This window comes from Hydractinia symbiolongicarpus, chromosome 13 (genome assembly GCF_029227915.1).
Source record: "Hydractinia symbiolongicarpus strain clone_291-10 chromosome 13, HSymV2.1, whole genome shotgun sequence".
NCBI classification, from domain to species: domain Eukaryota; kingdom Metazoa; phylum Cnidaria; class Hydrozoa; order Anthoathecata; family Hydractiniidae; genus Hydractinia; species Hydractinia symbiolongicarpus.
In genome coordinates this window covers 13,309,629-13,325,479 of record NC_079887.1, presented here as the reverse complement: position 1 = coordinate 13,325,479, position 15,851 = coordinate 13,309,629, and the positions used below count along the sequence as shown (strand labels likewise).

General features: G+C 31.3%; 2 protein-coding genes across 4 annotated transcripts; both read left to right on the top strand.

The window, feature by feature from the left end:
* Positions 1-134: 134 nt before the first annotated feature.
* LOC130623877 (uncharacterized) lies at positions 135-10,176 on the top strand. Of its 2 annotated transcripts, none has more exons than XM_057439413.1 (4): positions 135-432; positions 6,447-6,673; positions 8,716-8,845; positions 9,440-10,176. In XM_057439413.1, exons 1-4 carry the CDS (start codon positions 198-200, stop codon positions 10,039-10,041), a joined length of 1,194 nt encoding a protein of 397 aa, XP_057295396.1. In that variant the 5' UTR covers positions 135-197; the 3' UTR covers positions 10,042-10,176. The 2 variants fall into 2 exon arrangements, with proteins under 2 accessions (XP_057295396.1, XP_057295397.1); XM_057439414.1 differs by having other exon boundaries at positions 143-282.
* Positions 10,177-10,686: 510 nt separating this feature from the next.
* LOC130623878 (uncharacterized) lies at positions 10,687-14,541 on the top strand. 2 transcript variants are annotated; one of them, XM_057439416.1, is made up of 5 exons: positions 10,687-10,791; positions 12,399-12,501; positions 13,022-13,065; positions 13,589-13,854; positions 13,945-14,541. In XM_057439416.1, coding segments are annotated over exons 1-5 (429 nt in total). In that variant the 5' UTR covers positions 10,687-10,776; the 3' UTR covers positions 13,946-14,541. The 2 variants fall into 2 exon arrangements, with proteins under 2 accessions (XP_057295399.1, XP_057295398.1); XM_057439415.1 differs by having other exon boundaries at positions 13,589-14,535.
* Positions 14,542-15,851: the final 1,310 nt, after the last annotated feature.

Here is a 15,851-nt window from a genome sequence, read left to right as displayed (position 1 = left end):
CATGACTTATAACTTTTTACTTTTTTAAGCTAGACGAAACTATTTTAATTACAACGGATATTTTTATTGTAGTAAAGTAAAGAATTCTTAATCTGAAAATTGCTTTCAGATAGATAGTTACTTGCGAGATGACTAAGATTTCATAGCTAAAGTAAAGGTGTAAACATGATTAAGTACAAGAAACTAATGCCACGATCATGGAAATTTTAAACGTGTATGTTCTTGTTGTCATTTTGCGTGGTTTGTTTGTTCACACTTTTAATGTAACGGTAAATAGAAAAGGTAAAGATCTTCTTTTGGTTAATCAATCCACTTGCGCAACTTTTAAAGCTTTATGGGAGAATGAAAGATGTCTCTGTCCTAGAAGTAAAAAAACGTTTCACTTAGTGAATGGTAAATACGGATGCTTTAAAAAGAACCAAATTGTGACCAGTAAGGATCATTTACTAGTTGTCTGTTTTGATTTCTCCCAATTCATACTGATTGTATTATATAACACGATCATTGTTATGTGCTGTTTAGAACCAAAGTGTAAGAAAAAAAAATGATTGTAAGGAGTACTTCTTATTCAACAAAAAGAGCATTTTTTTGACATTTTGCATGTTGTCCCTACCCATTAAATCTTACCCAAATATTAAAAAAATGCATTTTGGAACGCATCAAATTTAAGTAGAGAAGAATCAGTCATTTCGGTATGTTGTACAGAGTCCTCCCCGGTAAGAATTTATACAAAATATGAAAAACAAAGATAAAATCTAATTCTTCTTCTGTGTATGGTCCTTCCTCACAAAATTAACATAAATATGTCAAAAAAAGGTTTCAGTTATAACATTTAAAACAACAACGATCAGTTCTATCAGTATGCCATGCCATTGTCTTACAAAAAATGTTCACCTTAAAGTTTCACAAGGCATGTAAATTAAAAACAACTAAGGTCAGGTATTTTGGTCTATTTCATACCATTCTGTCCCAAAGAATTTATATAAAATGTTAAAATTGAGTGGTAAAACAAAAATATGTAAAATTTTATTTTTTTATATGCATATTGTATATGCCTTGTGCAACAATAAGTTAAACCAAAATGTCAAAGAGAAGAAATAAATAGCTTAAAAAGAGTATAAAATCGAAATCAACAAAGTATATATATATTCTTTTAAAAGGTGTTGTTGCTTGTTATATCTTCTAATTTAAGCTTAAAAGGTCAAGTCAAATAATTTACAGCCATATTTCTAGCAAAGACCACTAAGATAACTACGGTTAGCAACAGAAAACTCCCACGTTAGCTAGAGGTACTGGGAATCTTCAGTTTAAAGATAACATTAGCTAGCTACAACAGCTAATAGCTGGTTAGTTAAAGAAAAACTGGAGACTTAGCTAGCTATTACGTACATGGCTACATATTTATAAATTCCTAGCTAGCTAGTTCTTGTTGGTATGGTTGGCTTTACGATGCTAGCTAACAAACATGTCTCCCATATCATCAAAACTGAATAAAAACATAAACAAACCTTACAAAAACCTTTCTATACTTCATTTAAATACCATGCCCCTTTTTCAAATGCTTTTGCAAAGATTCATTTTTAAGGAAAGAGTAGACAAATGCTTAAAAAGAACAACCATCTTTTTTTGCAAACACAATTTTTGTTACTTTGTGCTAGGAACTTTATTTAACAAACTTATTACGGTCGTTTTGTTAGTCAGGGAAAACTTGAAATTTTTCGCAAAAAAATTGCTTTATTTCGATTACGTGGTTTAGTTCATCCAATTAACTTTCTTATTTTGATCACATGATTCTAAAACACAAACAAACAAAACTCGCGACTTTTCTTGACAAAGAAGACATATTTTTTCGTTAAGACCAAAGATTTTTGCGGCTACATCAAAGAAAAATGAACACATCCACTTTGCCTGTTACAGACACACAGAACTGTTGTATTATTATATAGATTACATAGATTACTTTACATAAATTAACGGCCGCGAAACAAAGGAAAGCTAGTAATTCGTGTACTTTAACTCCAGTGTGAAAACTTTAAAAGCTTTATGAAATCCAATGTACTTCATGTTAGATCGATGTAAAGAATTCCAAAACATGTGAAACTTATGCAGCAAAAACAAACAATACCGCAGTTTGAGTTGGAACATTAAACGTCACAATATTGAACATCACAATCTGCATTATATGCCATAATAATAAAAAGTCTCAAAATATAAGCAAGAGCATCGAAGAAACTTCAACAACAAAGTTCTTCAGTATATTGCACAATGTCTACTACTAAATATTTACGCAAGCTCTCAAATTGCGTTTGGTCTTTCCCCACAAAAGTTTACACAACATTATATCAATAAACAACAGCTTGTAATGTGTAGAAATTTTTTTTCAAAAATTATTATTTATTAGTATATTGCATATCATTCTCCCTCCCAAAAATTTACACACGAAAAAACAACAACAACACAAAACAAGTTAGTGTCAAAATACTCCAAGCCACAAATTTCAGTTCCTTTAGTATATTTTGTACTCTTTTCTTTCAAAAAAATCCATCATGTTGACTTGTTAAATGCAAATCGATTAAAATAATTAAAATAATTTTTATTTTTATTTTTTACATAACATCCGCCCTCACATTTGTTTAAACATTTGTAAAAATCAACCTAAATGTAAAAATAGAAAAAGCTTCATTTAACCAATGTTTCGTATGTTGGTTGTTGAAAATTACATGGAAGCCTAAACGAAAGAAAAGAAAAACTGAAAAGGAAAGTAGCTGAATACAATGTTGATTTTCATTTTATCTACTTGATTCTTATTTATTTTTTTACAACTTAAAAAATAGTTTGTATTACGTTTTAGTTGAGCAAATAGTTAAATTGCCTTTCGCTGACAAGAAAATATAAAAATTAAAATAAATTATTTATTTCGGCATAATCTATTCTGTCCTCTATCATGGTAAATTTCACTAAATAAACATTCCAGTATGCATTTTTCATTCTGTTCTTTAAAAAAGTTTTAATATGAAATGACAAAAAAGGTTTGCGAGGACAAAAGTTTTCACAAAATGTAAAAAATAACGGTTGATGTGGAGTAAACCCAAATGAAGCTATATATATATATATATGATGATGAAGTCCGTTGTGGAAGGATTTATATCAGCATTTGGCATATTGTTTTTACCTAAAGTTTTAAAATAATGTATAACGACCACAGTTCGAAACTCTGTTGTTATTTTAGTATATTGCATACATTCCTTTGCCTAGGAGTAAGTCCGAAATTAACTAAAAAATAGTTCTTTGTAGCACATTCATAGAATCATACACAAATTGTCAAAAAAACATACTTTTAAACACATTATACTCTTGTCTGGAAAAGTAAGTCATTTCTGTACTTTAACGTCAGAAGAAGGAAGGCAAAATATTAATGAAATTTGGTTGAACAGATTTTTGTGGATGATTAAAAATAAAATTTTGCCAGAAATAGAAAAAGTAACTAAGTAATTTCAGAGTTAGAATTTCTCATAAACCTAAAATTTATTTCAAGGTTTACAGGTACTATAATCAGTAGTAATAATGAAATCTGCTTTGCTTTGCCTTAGAGGTTCCAGATCCTTGAATACCAAATTGCACACAGAGGTGGTTAATGATTTTGATCTTGCCTGTGTAGATGCCAGAATATAAAGTTTTTATTTTATTTAGTCACCAATGCGCACTTCTCTTCTATTCAGTCAAACACTCGTGTAACTCATAGCCTTTGACAATACAGTTTTACTCTATATTGTCTTTTCTTTATCAATTTTCATTTTATTTAGCCTTAGTCTATTTATATTTTAATTAAATTGTAATTATTTTTAATGAATAAATATATTTATTTTTGAAAAAAAATTAGTAGGAGTTTGGAATTAAATTTTTGATTTCGGAATATTTTTACTGAATTATATTTTTACTGAATAAATTTTTGTGGCTAAGGAATGTCCCATTTTTTGTTTGTATATCAAAGAATTTTAATTTCAACAAATAATAATAAAACAAATGTGAAACTGTGGAATTTTTTTCCAGTAAAATTATCTGACAATAAAGTATACTGTGTACAGTTTCTTACAAATTTTACCAAAATTATAAAAATAAATCAACAGCTTTCAAAAGTCTGATTCTACAAAAATTTGTTCTTTCGGTAAATTGCATATAGTCCTGTCCCACGAAAAAATAAATTCAAAAATTCTCAGCAGGTATTATATGGCTTGTTACATTCCAAATTCGTGCCCAAAAGCGCAATTTAAGTCAGTTAGAGCCGAAAATCTAAGTTTATTAAGGTAGCTATAGATGTCTAACAACATAATTTCTAATATGTTGGGTAGATACTGGAAATTAAGTATATCTAACATTAGCACGATCAGCTAAAAGACTGTAGGGACGGATCGATATAGTAAATACACGTGTTTAAGTATTTACGCAATATAAGTCCCGTATATAACGTATTGTCTAAATGTCTAATAAAATTGCATTTTGAATAAAGGGGTAAATTTAACGTTTTAAACTTTTATGGCTACCGATAATGATGCAAGATAGATTGCAAATGAACTTCCTTGCTACTTTTTCCCGCTTTTCCATGGTGGCCATTTGATTCATATACGCGTTACAATAGCAAAAATCTAGTAAAAGTTTTCAGAGGCTGCCAAAACTTTACCGAAACGATATAATGAAAATTATAAAGACTTCTTTTTCATTGGGAATGATTATTAGAACAAAATTTGTAAATTATAGTCACAAAGTTACACCCAGTTAAGCATGTATTTCAGATATATTAAAATTGCCAAGCAGCCATACTAAGGGTTAATGGTACTAATTCCCGCATTGTATATAATTTGTGCTTTTTAAAGACTTTAGTCAAGTTTGAAAAATTACGTACCCGCAAAATGTTATTTAAGATATCATTCGCTAAATTGACATTCGCAGAAAAAAGGAAATATAGCAATTCAAAAAGAGTGAAAAAGATCTGAATTTTTTAGTGCAATAAAGGTAAATGGAACACCAATGCTAAAATCATAACAATGAATGGTAACAGTATATTGTGGTGAAGTTTTTTATAAAGAAAACGATTTTCTTTAAATAATTATCCGATACCTTTTGAAAAGCTAAGCGCTGGCAAAATCCATTTGCCATTTAAGCAAGCGAAAATAATTCTTACTAAGGACCTTTTTTAAAAAGTTAGTCAGGTGTCAACTTATGACCTTTATTATTGTTTCGCTTATGACCTCCAGATTAAATAGTATTTTAACTACTGGCGTATTTTAAAGAAGATATTTTTTTGCATATTGGGTTTGAAGTGACCTTCCGGCGCGAAATGTGCAAATCAAAATTAAAAATCGATCATGGCCTTCAAAATTTCTAGAGGAAAAATGCAAACTATACAAACTTCCGAGAAAAATTACAAAGTTTTGTAATGTTAGCAGGGGGGAATGAAAGAATATTAATACAGTTTATTGCATATTTCATGATGGCTCCTTGAATCAATAAGTTTACAGAAAAACAGTCTGTTTTTTAGAGAGGGTACAAGACGAAGAAAACTCCAACAAATTCCGAACCTGATTTTATTTTTCTTTACACTACAATAAAACCATGTCTTTTATATTTTAGATTACTCAACCAGTGTGAACAAAAGGAGGGCGGTAGTATGCATAGTTTTAGTAAAGAAATATTTTTTAACACATATTGTAAAGAACTTTATATATGCTTGCTGGTAAAGAAAATGTCTAAAACTCCCTTTCTTGTGTCCTGAAATACTTAGTTTTTAAACCAAAAACGTGGAAGACGGAAAGGAGCAATTATCTATATAATAATACCCGTATATGTCTGTTCGTCACGCAAAATGGTATCCCAGGTAGCGAGACGCACTGAAGGAGGTATGAAAAGACCATGTGATCCCGTGGATTTTTCTACGGGCCACCGGGTAGTCTCTATTATAATAGCCGTATTTTAGTTGTTTGTTCAAAAGGGTTACCGCGTCCTTTTACGGAAACACGAAATGCCATATATAAAGGTAATGGTAATGACTAGTGTAGATAAAACCTCTTTGTAATATTTTGCAACGTGCCGTTTGCACTTGTTAAAAACGAATGAACCTTAATAACAGATTTACGATTTTTAATAACTTGTACGAAATGTAAGTGCTCTGCACCTCCACTCTCATTGCAAAAAGAAACCCTGAAGAACAACCATTAACAAAAAGTTAAAAAATGAGCCATGGGCGAAATTGCCTGGGGACTTGTAAATTGCTATAAAAATTTTCGCTTGCATAGGGGACTTCTTCCTGCTCTGCAACCCTTTATTTAATAAATTATTTAAAATCATTTTTATGAAAATTTTTACTTAAAGAATTTTTTTAAGCACTCCTTATCAAATACGTAACTTCCACTATTTGTAAATATATAACAGAATTATTTTTTATTTTTTAGATTGTAACACTGTAAATGAAGTAAAGTTGTTATCAAAGAATAGTGAAACTGATAATTTTTGGAAATCAGAGGCTGTAGTTGCCAAGAGTTTGGTTGGAGAAGGAGCAAAGTCACACAATAAATGCGGAAATGCTGCTATATGGATAGACAATTTGGAATCAAAAAGTTTGAATGTTGATGTTCAGTATGAGAGAAATGGCCGTAATATTATATTCTATATTTACCAGGTATGCACTGAAGTGTTACTATTTCCTAATCTATTATCCTTCTTTTTACATTACTCCTGCTGACAAAACTTTAATTGCCTCTACGAATATAGCTGGCTAAAAATATAATTAATATCTTTTTAATTGTAACTTCTAAGAACATCTTTTTATATCTAGTTACACTATTCCTTCATTTGCTAGAGGCAATTTAAAAAAAAATCACCCAAAAATAAATGGGTGTGAATTGATTTTTTGATATCAAATCACTTCTTTTATTCGGTTTGAAAATTTCCACAGTCATAGCATTTGTCCTTTCCTGAATTCATGCACGTATTTGTATACATATCGGTGAAAAAATAAAAAAATAAAAAATTTGACACTGTTTTTATGTTGTTAGATTCAGACAGATAATTCTAGAGAAAAACATAGATTCTTCAGTGTTATGGGCTGGTCTGGGCACTAGCAAAACCCTTGTAAGGGCTTAGGCACTTTCCCTCCCGCCCGTTAGCTTACAAATGACGCTAAAAATTCAAATATTGATATGTAAATGACCCCTAAGAAAAATTACATTAAAACTTGAAAATAAATTTCTACACCAATGATAAATAATACAGTTTATACACAATATTAGTACTGAATATTCTTCCTTTAAATTATTGTAAAAGAATTATATCGCACAAGTTTAGAAATTAATAATACAACAAACAACCCTCTTTATTCACGGTACAATTTGGGTCCAGTGCTGTAGCATAAAATTTAAATGTAATCTAATGTGATGAAACTTTTTTGCCCGCGACCGAATTCTTTGAAAGACAAAGACATACGATGATGAAGGCGTATTTGATGTTGTTGTGGGATAACAAACGCCTATACAATTAGCAAAAACAATTGGAATAAATTCCTAGTGACCAATTTTCTTTCTCGAAATATATGTTTAAATTCTACATTACGCTTTATTTGTGCAGGGTTATGCCTTCAGGTTTGCTGTGTAGGAGCATACCGGAATTGTTTAAGTTTTAAGTTCACACGGTTGCTACTTCGATAATACTGTTTCAATGTTAGGAAGGTGGATGACGCTATGTTTATTTACATTTAATCACGCATGATAAATATCTTGTAACAAGCTAATGCAACTAGCTAAACGTCGGGCATACCGTACAATTTTTCATGCATGTTTAATGCAATTTTGCAGGCTGTCATTGCGCCGCAGGTACTGTATATATATATATATATATTTTATATATATATATATATATATATATATATACATTATATATATATTTTGCACCAGAACATTCCAATTGTGTTGGATAACGAAACAGAAACAAAAGAAATTTAATCAGCTCTTAAATATGTACAAAAAATTGTGTGTAGTTTTTCCCGGTCATTTTCAAGAGGTACTTCAGGAGTGCTCATGATTAGGCAAGAGGCATTTTTTATTTTTTTTGTTAGAACAAAGCGTTTTAATTGATGAAAAAATTTAGGCCTTTGAAATAGAATCGATCAAAATCGTTTTAACAAACCAACAAAAACTACAAAGTATATAAATATAAGAAATGAAAAAATTGTAGGGCGCAATGGACGAATATTCATAAAAATACTAATTCCGGTAAGAAAAGGCGTTGCCTATTTTACCTTCTTAAGATATAAGCACTTACAATAATACAATTGCAGTGTAAAAAAAGAACTAACATATCAAAATATTTGAAATAACTTAAAAGATTTCCTTCATTGTTGAAAACAGATGGGTACTAAAATTTTCTGATGGCATGGTGTACACTATTTTAAATTTATTAAAGTACTTACGCCTGCTGAGACGTCTTGAACATTGTCTAAACTACCCACGTCTGGCTAGGTGTCTATATGCAAAAAAAATGCTCACTTCTTACTTTAGTTTCAATATGGACAAAAGAACGGGCCGAATAAGGTTAACATAATGCCAATCATTTTGAAAGGGGAAATTGCCTGTCTGTTTTTTTTCAGTTTCAAGGTAAAAGCAATTAAATTAAGGAAAATACTTATATAAGTTAACATATAAACATGATTTTTCTGTTTAATTCTAGATCATACACAACGACAAAATATATGATAGTCGTTTTAACGATATCGAAGGATCGCTTATAAAATTAGTCTCGTCGTGTATTCAAGTTAATGACACTTGCGTGTTGCTAAAAGCTAAAGGAGAGCACACTTGTAAGTCTACTTTTTTATAACAAGCATATAATCATGTTTGTAAAGTAATACAAGAGGTCTTTAAAGACAGTTTATTTCTATATTTACGGAAAGTCAGCAAAACGACAATTTGGAAATTGCCCAGGACTCTGCGACGTTGTCTATACCGATAAAACAATCCTATCAAGTTAAATTAGTTTAAAGCATAAGAAAACTTTAAACAAACCTTGTCCTATTACCGAAAGATTCACTTCTTGCAATCGTATTCCAGCAACAAGTGTAAAAGTGTTCAGAAAACAGCTATAAAGATAAGCTATAAAGCCCGAAACCATGCGAACTTTATTTCGGTTACCTATGCAATTTTTAAAGAATTACTATGGTGTGTCAATATATAAGACTGCGTATTTATCATTACAATGTACCCATATATGTGTAGCTAAGTATAACTTGTCCTATCTACCTGGTATTATTTTTGAATACTACCATTTTATTTACCTTTAACGGGGCCATCCCCGTGGTTCATAAACTGTAAGGAAAGACCTTTAAATTTTTTACCGTAAACAACCATGCTAGATACCAGATAAAATTTCTAACTTTGCGTGATTTTCCAATTAGACCGTATTCCAACAAAGACATCACAGCAGACATCGACAACAACCACATCAACAACAACTTCATCAACAACAACGACATCAACAACAACGTCATCAGCAACAACGACGTCAACAACAACGTCATCACCAACAACGTCGTCAACAACAACCACATCAACAACAACGTCATCAACAACAACGTCATCAACAACAACGTCATCAGCAACAACGTCGTCAACAACAACCACATCAACAACAACGTCATCAACAACAACTTCATCAACAACAACGTCATCAGCAACAGCGACATCAACAACAACGTCGTCAACAACAGCCTCATCAACAACAACCTCATACAAAACTGCACCACCAAAGCCTAAAACACCGTCAATAGCAACAACCATAGATAAGAAATCAATAACAACATTGCTTACAGCATTAACAAATACTTTAGAAACAAACGATTCATCTAAAACAGAAACACATATAATCATTGGTGTTGTTTGTAGTGTAGTAATTATTCTGATAGTGATAATAACTTTTATCATTAGGGGAGGACTTTGTTGTAATAAAAAGTATTATATATTAACCCTATTTGGTATGGGCTTTTTTGACCCTTGTTAGTATAGGGGGGGCATAAAGTGCCCACGGGCTGTAACTTTTGTTCTGTTAGGATTTAAGTGACGAAACTTGGCACAAAGAAGCATTAATATGTTGTGACTTAATTAGTGACAAAATGTTTGGGTAGAAAATGGAAATCGATCAGAATTCAATTTTTTTGAAAATTTGATATTTGAGAACCTTAGTGTTAGCAGCTGTCATGGACTAAAACTTAGTATATCTGTGCGCATTTATTTCTGTAACTAATCAATCAAGGCAAATTGGATTGACATGTGACAAAATGACCTATGGCGTCATCATGTAACGATAGAAAAATAAATAAATAGGAAAATACAAATATTTTGGTCTGTAAATTACCAATATTCCGATCTGCAAAATACACAGTATGTATGCCAATATTGCATGATGACTTTTTGTCACTATCACATACATCATCACATGTTCACACAACTGGTAAGTTTAGAAAACTAGCAGTACAGCAAAATTTGATATGACCACCTGTCAATAAAAGACTAAGTGACATTAACCGGACAATTTTTGTAGAAAAAAAAAATTCCGAAAGTCTAATAAAAGGTAGGAAAAGTCACAAGGTATTTCATCCAGTAATGAGAAAACTATGAGACTTTGTAAATGCCGCGGGCACTTTATGCCCCCCTCCCATCCCCCCATACCAAATAAGGTTAAGAAGATTGGCACGGATTAAGATGTTGGATTATATTTTGTTTTAGATTAAAGCGCATGGGAGAAAGTAAGGTAAAAGTTCTTACAGTTTAAGGCACGCTTGTCGTGTGTTATTGTGGCGATATAGTAGTGCAGTAAAGTGCATATACTCAAGGAAGGTAAATTTTGCACAAGATCAAGACGGGGTGGAAGGTTCTTTGGTTTTTGAAAGGTGTTCACATATATTTGGCAATAATTTTATAGAATGCAGACGAATTCTAAATTAGAAGTTTAAAACTTCTGCGACTTTATATGACAGAGCTTGAAAATTTGTTTATGAATATTTTATTTTTTGAAAAATCTCGATCGGTTTTTAATATTTTTGGCTTAGAAGTTTTGATAATTATGCTTAAAAATACATGACAGGTATTAGCAAAAATTCGGTGCTGTTTTAAGAGCCCATCCAGGTATATTTTAAACATATTTACGTGTCATGTCAGCAATTGTTTCTGAGCATCTAGTCGGTGATGTCATAACTCTGTATAATTAGCTAAGTTTTAAGACTTATATATTCAAGAAAAATCTTTTAAAAAAATGAAATAAAAAAGATTCAAACACAACTTTTATTACTCTTTCATATGAAATCAACATGTTTTTTCGCGGGAAGTTACCTTTATCAACGTCATTACAATTACTTTGCATTGTTGCTAATATGGTCGTAGGCGATATGCAGAAGATCACTTTGCTAAAAATCAGAGAAACTGAACAAGCTAATGTTCAACACTACTATAGTCACATATGAACTACCGTAACTATCATATGCAATTAATGTTACTTGCTGCCATAGCACTAAGTGACTAAGCGATTAGCTGAGTGCATTAGTCAGCGTCTCGTCCCAGCAAGCTCAATCTATGATTTTTATCTGGGTCAATAGTTCCTGTTTATGTATCTTATATGTTGTGTATTTGTAGAAAGTGTCAGATAATGTATACAAAGTAGACAACACCTTAAGGCTATAACAACATCACGAATTTAAAAATAAAAATATGTTCAAAATGTTCAAATGTAATCTACTATCAAAAATAATATTAATACAGTTGACGTTTTCTAATTCGACGCTCCTTTATTCGATAAGCTCTCGTTTTCGATCAAATTAAAAGTCACCGTCAAATTTCCTTAAGAAACTCTCATATACGAAGCTCTATTATTCAACATTTTCTTATTCGATAAGCTCTCGTTTTCAATACAAATTTGAGGTCCGGAGAAAGAACTTTGCTCTCTTATTCGATTTCTAGAGTGTAACAAGGCCTTTACACGGTTTCAAATTTCCAATTTTAAACGAATTTCAGGCTTCGAATTTTCGTACGTTCGATTTCTAAAAGTCTTCAGAACAATCGGGTGAGGCGATACAAGCAGTTGACACAAAAAATGGCGAAAAATTTGGAGATAATATACTAGGTGAAAAAAATGCTATTTTGTGTAAATACTAACATATTTGCCGCACTGAGAAAGCCATGTTCATAGTAAGTCCATTTTAATTTCCTTGGTAGTCATAAGCAGACCTGTACGTGTTCCACCATTAAATAAGTTTAGAACTACTTAAAATGGCATTAAATATATTGATCACAGATCATAGATTCCCTCTGCACGTATTATTTTCCAGTTACCTTTATTATTATATCAGAAAGCTTTTCTTGTAGTCTCCAACCTGTATTATGAATGCAACATATGAAGATGTAAATCCACCTGCAAACACGCCATCTAAAAATAACGAGTCAACACCAGAATACGCATATTGTGAAGGTAATTTTAGTCCCTGTTGTTAAGTTATGCTATATAGCTGCATGTTAAGTTGGCTAGCGGAATTGGAAAGTTATTGGAGTTATGGTCAAGAATGCTATAGTTTTACAGTCATTAAAGTATGCAAAATTGAGTCAATTTCGAATTTTAAGGGGATCTTACACTTAACAGCAAAACGGACTTAAATTTTGTTGCCAATCTATTAATTATTTTTTGTTTTGTTTTTATCAATTTTAGAGCAAAAGGAAAGCTTTGAATGATTTCAACTTTCAGTTTGGAGCGGAAAGGAAATGTTCATCAGAGCCGTTTCATTTTGTTTTTGATAGAAAATTTACCTTAATAATCTTGCATAGCATAATGAATGTTATGTTTACTTGTTTGACAAAACCAGTTTATCAAACTAAGTAAAATGTATATTTTTAGCTTTATCTCCAACAAAGAACAATTTTATACAGTATCGCAATAAGATATACGCACACAGTAAAACATATTTCATTTTTAATTTTATTCCCTCTAATTTTAGCTTTAAAGACGAACATTCCAGCTTCTGTTGTCGACCAATCCCAGGTATACATATAATTTCCGGTTACCTTTAACCAGATAGCTTACGAAAATTTACGAAAAAGTTAATTGGCAATGTCATGTCAGACTAGAATACATTTCATGATATGTACATGAAATACAACAAACAATTTTTGCATAATGTGTATGATTGACCGCCCGTATGGTTGACCGCAAAAATACAGATATCTGCATAAAAAGTAAATAGGAAATGTTATATCTTTTATTGTCTGATAATGCAAAATGTAGATTTCAAAGGAATTGAGAATCTTATTCCGTGCGTAATGTAACTTCAAACTATATATTTAATATATGACACAAAAAAAACTTAGTTAACTTACAGTTTAACAATAATTTTCTATTTCGGATTCGTGCAGCTTTGAAAAGCAAAGAACTTATTTACATGTCAAAATAATCATAATGCAATATAATCATTATTCCAGCTCTTTTATCATTTTTATCAATTCATGTTGAACACTTGGCATTCAATTCAATGTTAGGTTTTGACTTACATTGTTTAATTTTTTAGGAAACGGAAAATACATACACATGCATAGAGCTGGAGAAAAATACAGATGAGGAATATGCACAATTATCACTTCGTGAAAACGCGATAATAAGCGTAGAAAATCCTCCAAACGAGCCATTATATTTTCAAACTGAGCAGGAATGTTTTAAAGCCGAACCAAGTTACGTGGAAACTGAGCCTGAATATGCAACAACTGAACCAGAATGTTTTAAAGCTGAGCCAACATACGTAGAAACTGAGCCCGAATACGCAATAACTGAGCCATGGTATGCAACAGTCTCCAAAAAATGATATAAATAATTTCGTTTCATATTTTCTTACCTATAATGCTAATTGACTTTTTTTTATAAAAATAGAGTAGCAAAAGAAACTTTGACCAAAACGAGTAGAAGAATCCTCTGACCGAACTGAATGGGAGAATCTCGTATCAAGGCGGAATAGTTTCAAGACACATTTCTAAAGTATAAGTAACAATAAATTTTATTTGTTAATAAAAACAAACTATTGTAGTATTGAGAAAATTCTGTATAATTTAACTAATTCCTCCAATCTCTTTGTATATCCATAATTTTAAGAGTACTATTGCACGAAGGTAAGTTTCGATCCACTAATTATCTCTTCAAATAATAAATAGCCAAAGATGATTATGATCACTGCCCGTCGATGACAGCTGTAGCTGTCGAAACGTAACCTAGAATAAACTCGCTTGTTCATGACATGATAATATTTATATTATTCAATGACGATGACTGAACAGATTAGTGGTAATATTTTTAAAATCAAGGTAAGACTTGTGTTCATCAGCAACTGTCAGAACTTTCGGTTATACACTTATTAATATGCATCAAACGCACAAGTGCATTTAAGAATAACATCAAAAAAATAGTTTTATTGTTAAAAGATAGAGTGGTGATTGATTAATGGTAATTGTAACAAATGCTTTTTTAAAAATCAGTTATTTTACTCCATGTCAGTCTCAAGACTGTGTGAGACACAATGTCTCACGACTTAGTTACGACGTTAATGAATAAATCTGATTAAAAACAAACATCCATCAAGGTAGTGTATCCACTGAAACAGAAACTTTGATGTTTGTCTGAAATTTGTCGCGATATTTCTCTTGACTGATATTACGTACATCTACAGCGATATCAATACTATTTATTTACTTATTATTATTTTTAAAATGTTTATACAGGATGAGGATTTCAGTAATTTGCAAATATATACATAAATACAAAAAAACTCCTATCAATGTCCGTCCTGTCTGAGAATAAAAATGGGAAAAAGCAGTAAAAACAGTAAGAACGATAAAAACAAACAAAAAATTGATCAATTAGAAATGCAACAGTATGAAGACAAGGTGTGAAGTGACTTCATGTGAGAGCTAATTAAGACATAGGTATAGTTCAAAATATTAATCCAACTTAGCCAAACTTGAAGCAGACTGGACGGCACAGTGACTAAGATAGCCGCCGAGAGTGCACATCGCCCAATAGCTTTTGTTTTGGTGAAAACATTATGGCATTAATTAATATCAACAGAAGTATAAATCAACTGTGGTGTTAAAGGTATTATGCAATTATATAGGAGCTGAGCAAAGAATTACTCCGCCGTTTTCTCCGTGCGGTATTGGAAAAAAAATTTACAAGAAAAATGCTTGTTGCCACAACAAGAACAACAACCACATAAGTATTTCCAGGGAGCCACCCTTAAAAACCCACACAGCAGGTAGCCTTCGTTTGCTAGAAAAATAAAAGCTAAACTTTGAATTACTCATTATTAACTTATAATTATCTGCTGCAAAACTTTCTGTATTAACAGGTTACTTTCTAATGCAGTTTATAATATGAAAACATGTGTATATTGCTAGCTGATCACCTAACAAGATATTTCGAAAATTTGGAGTGAGTAATTTATTTCCTAAAGGTTGTTTATCATAAAAATTGCCGTGTGCAAAGTAATACTACGTTGTAATGGGGTATATCTCTTTTTTGCGTAATACTTTACAAAACAAAACTCTATGTCAAATTTATCCTTTCCTTCGTGCCTCGTTATTTATTTACATGTCGCCATTTTTGAATTTTTAACTTTGTTATCAGGTCACATAATTATGGGTATTGTTCAGTTGAGTGATCTCTGTTGCTGAAAACAAGATGCTGAGACAAGGCTATATATCATCGCATACTACCTTTCAGAATAAACACTGTTTACAAAAATAAACAGGACTATATATAAAATCCGCAGAACTTACGCAACTGCA

What these genes read in the sequence shown, in the direction of transcription:
- LOC130623877 (XM_057439413.1), top strand. Translation starts at nt 198, where the DNA reads ATGGAAATTTTAAACGTGTATGTTCTTGTTGTCATTTTGCGTGGTTTG. An exon ending in TTATATTCTATATTTACCAG is followed by an intron (nt 6,674 to 8,715) that starts GTATGCACTGAA and finishes GTTTAATTCTAG; the next exon opens with ATCATACACAACGACAAAAT. An exon ending in AGCTAAAGGAGAGCACACTT is followed by an intron (nt 8,846 to 9,439) that starts GTAAGTCTACTT and finishes TTTTCCAATTAG; the next exon opens with ACCGTATTCCAACAAAGACA.
- LOC130623878 (XM_057439415.1), top strand. An exon ending in AGAATACGCATATTGTGAAG is followed by an intron (nt 12,502 to 13,021) that starts GTAATTTTAGTC and finishes CTCTAATTTTAG; the next exon opens with CTTTAAAGACGAACATTCCA. An exon ending in CTGTTGTCGACCAATCCCAG is followed by an intron (nt 13,066 to 13,588) that starts GTATACATATAA and finishes TTAATTTTTTAG; the next exon opens with GAAACGGAAAATACATACAC.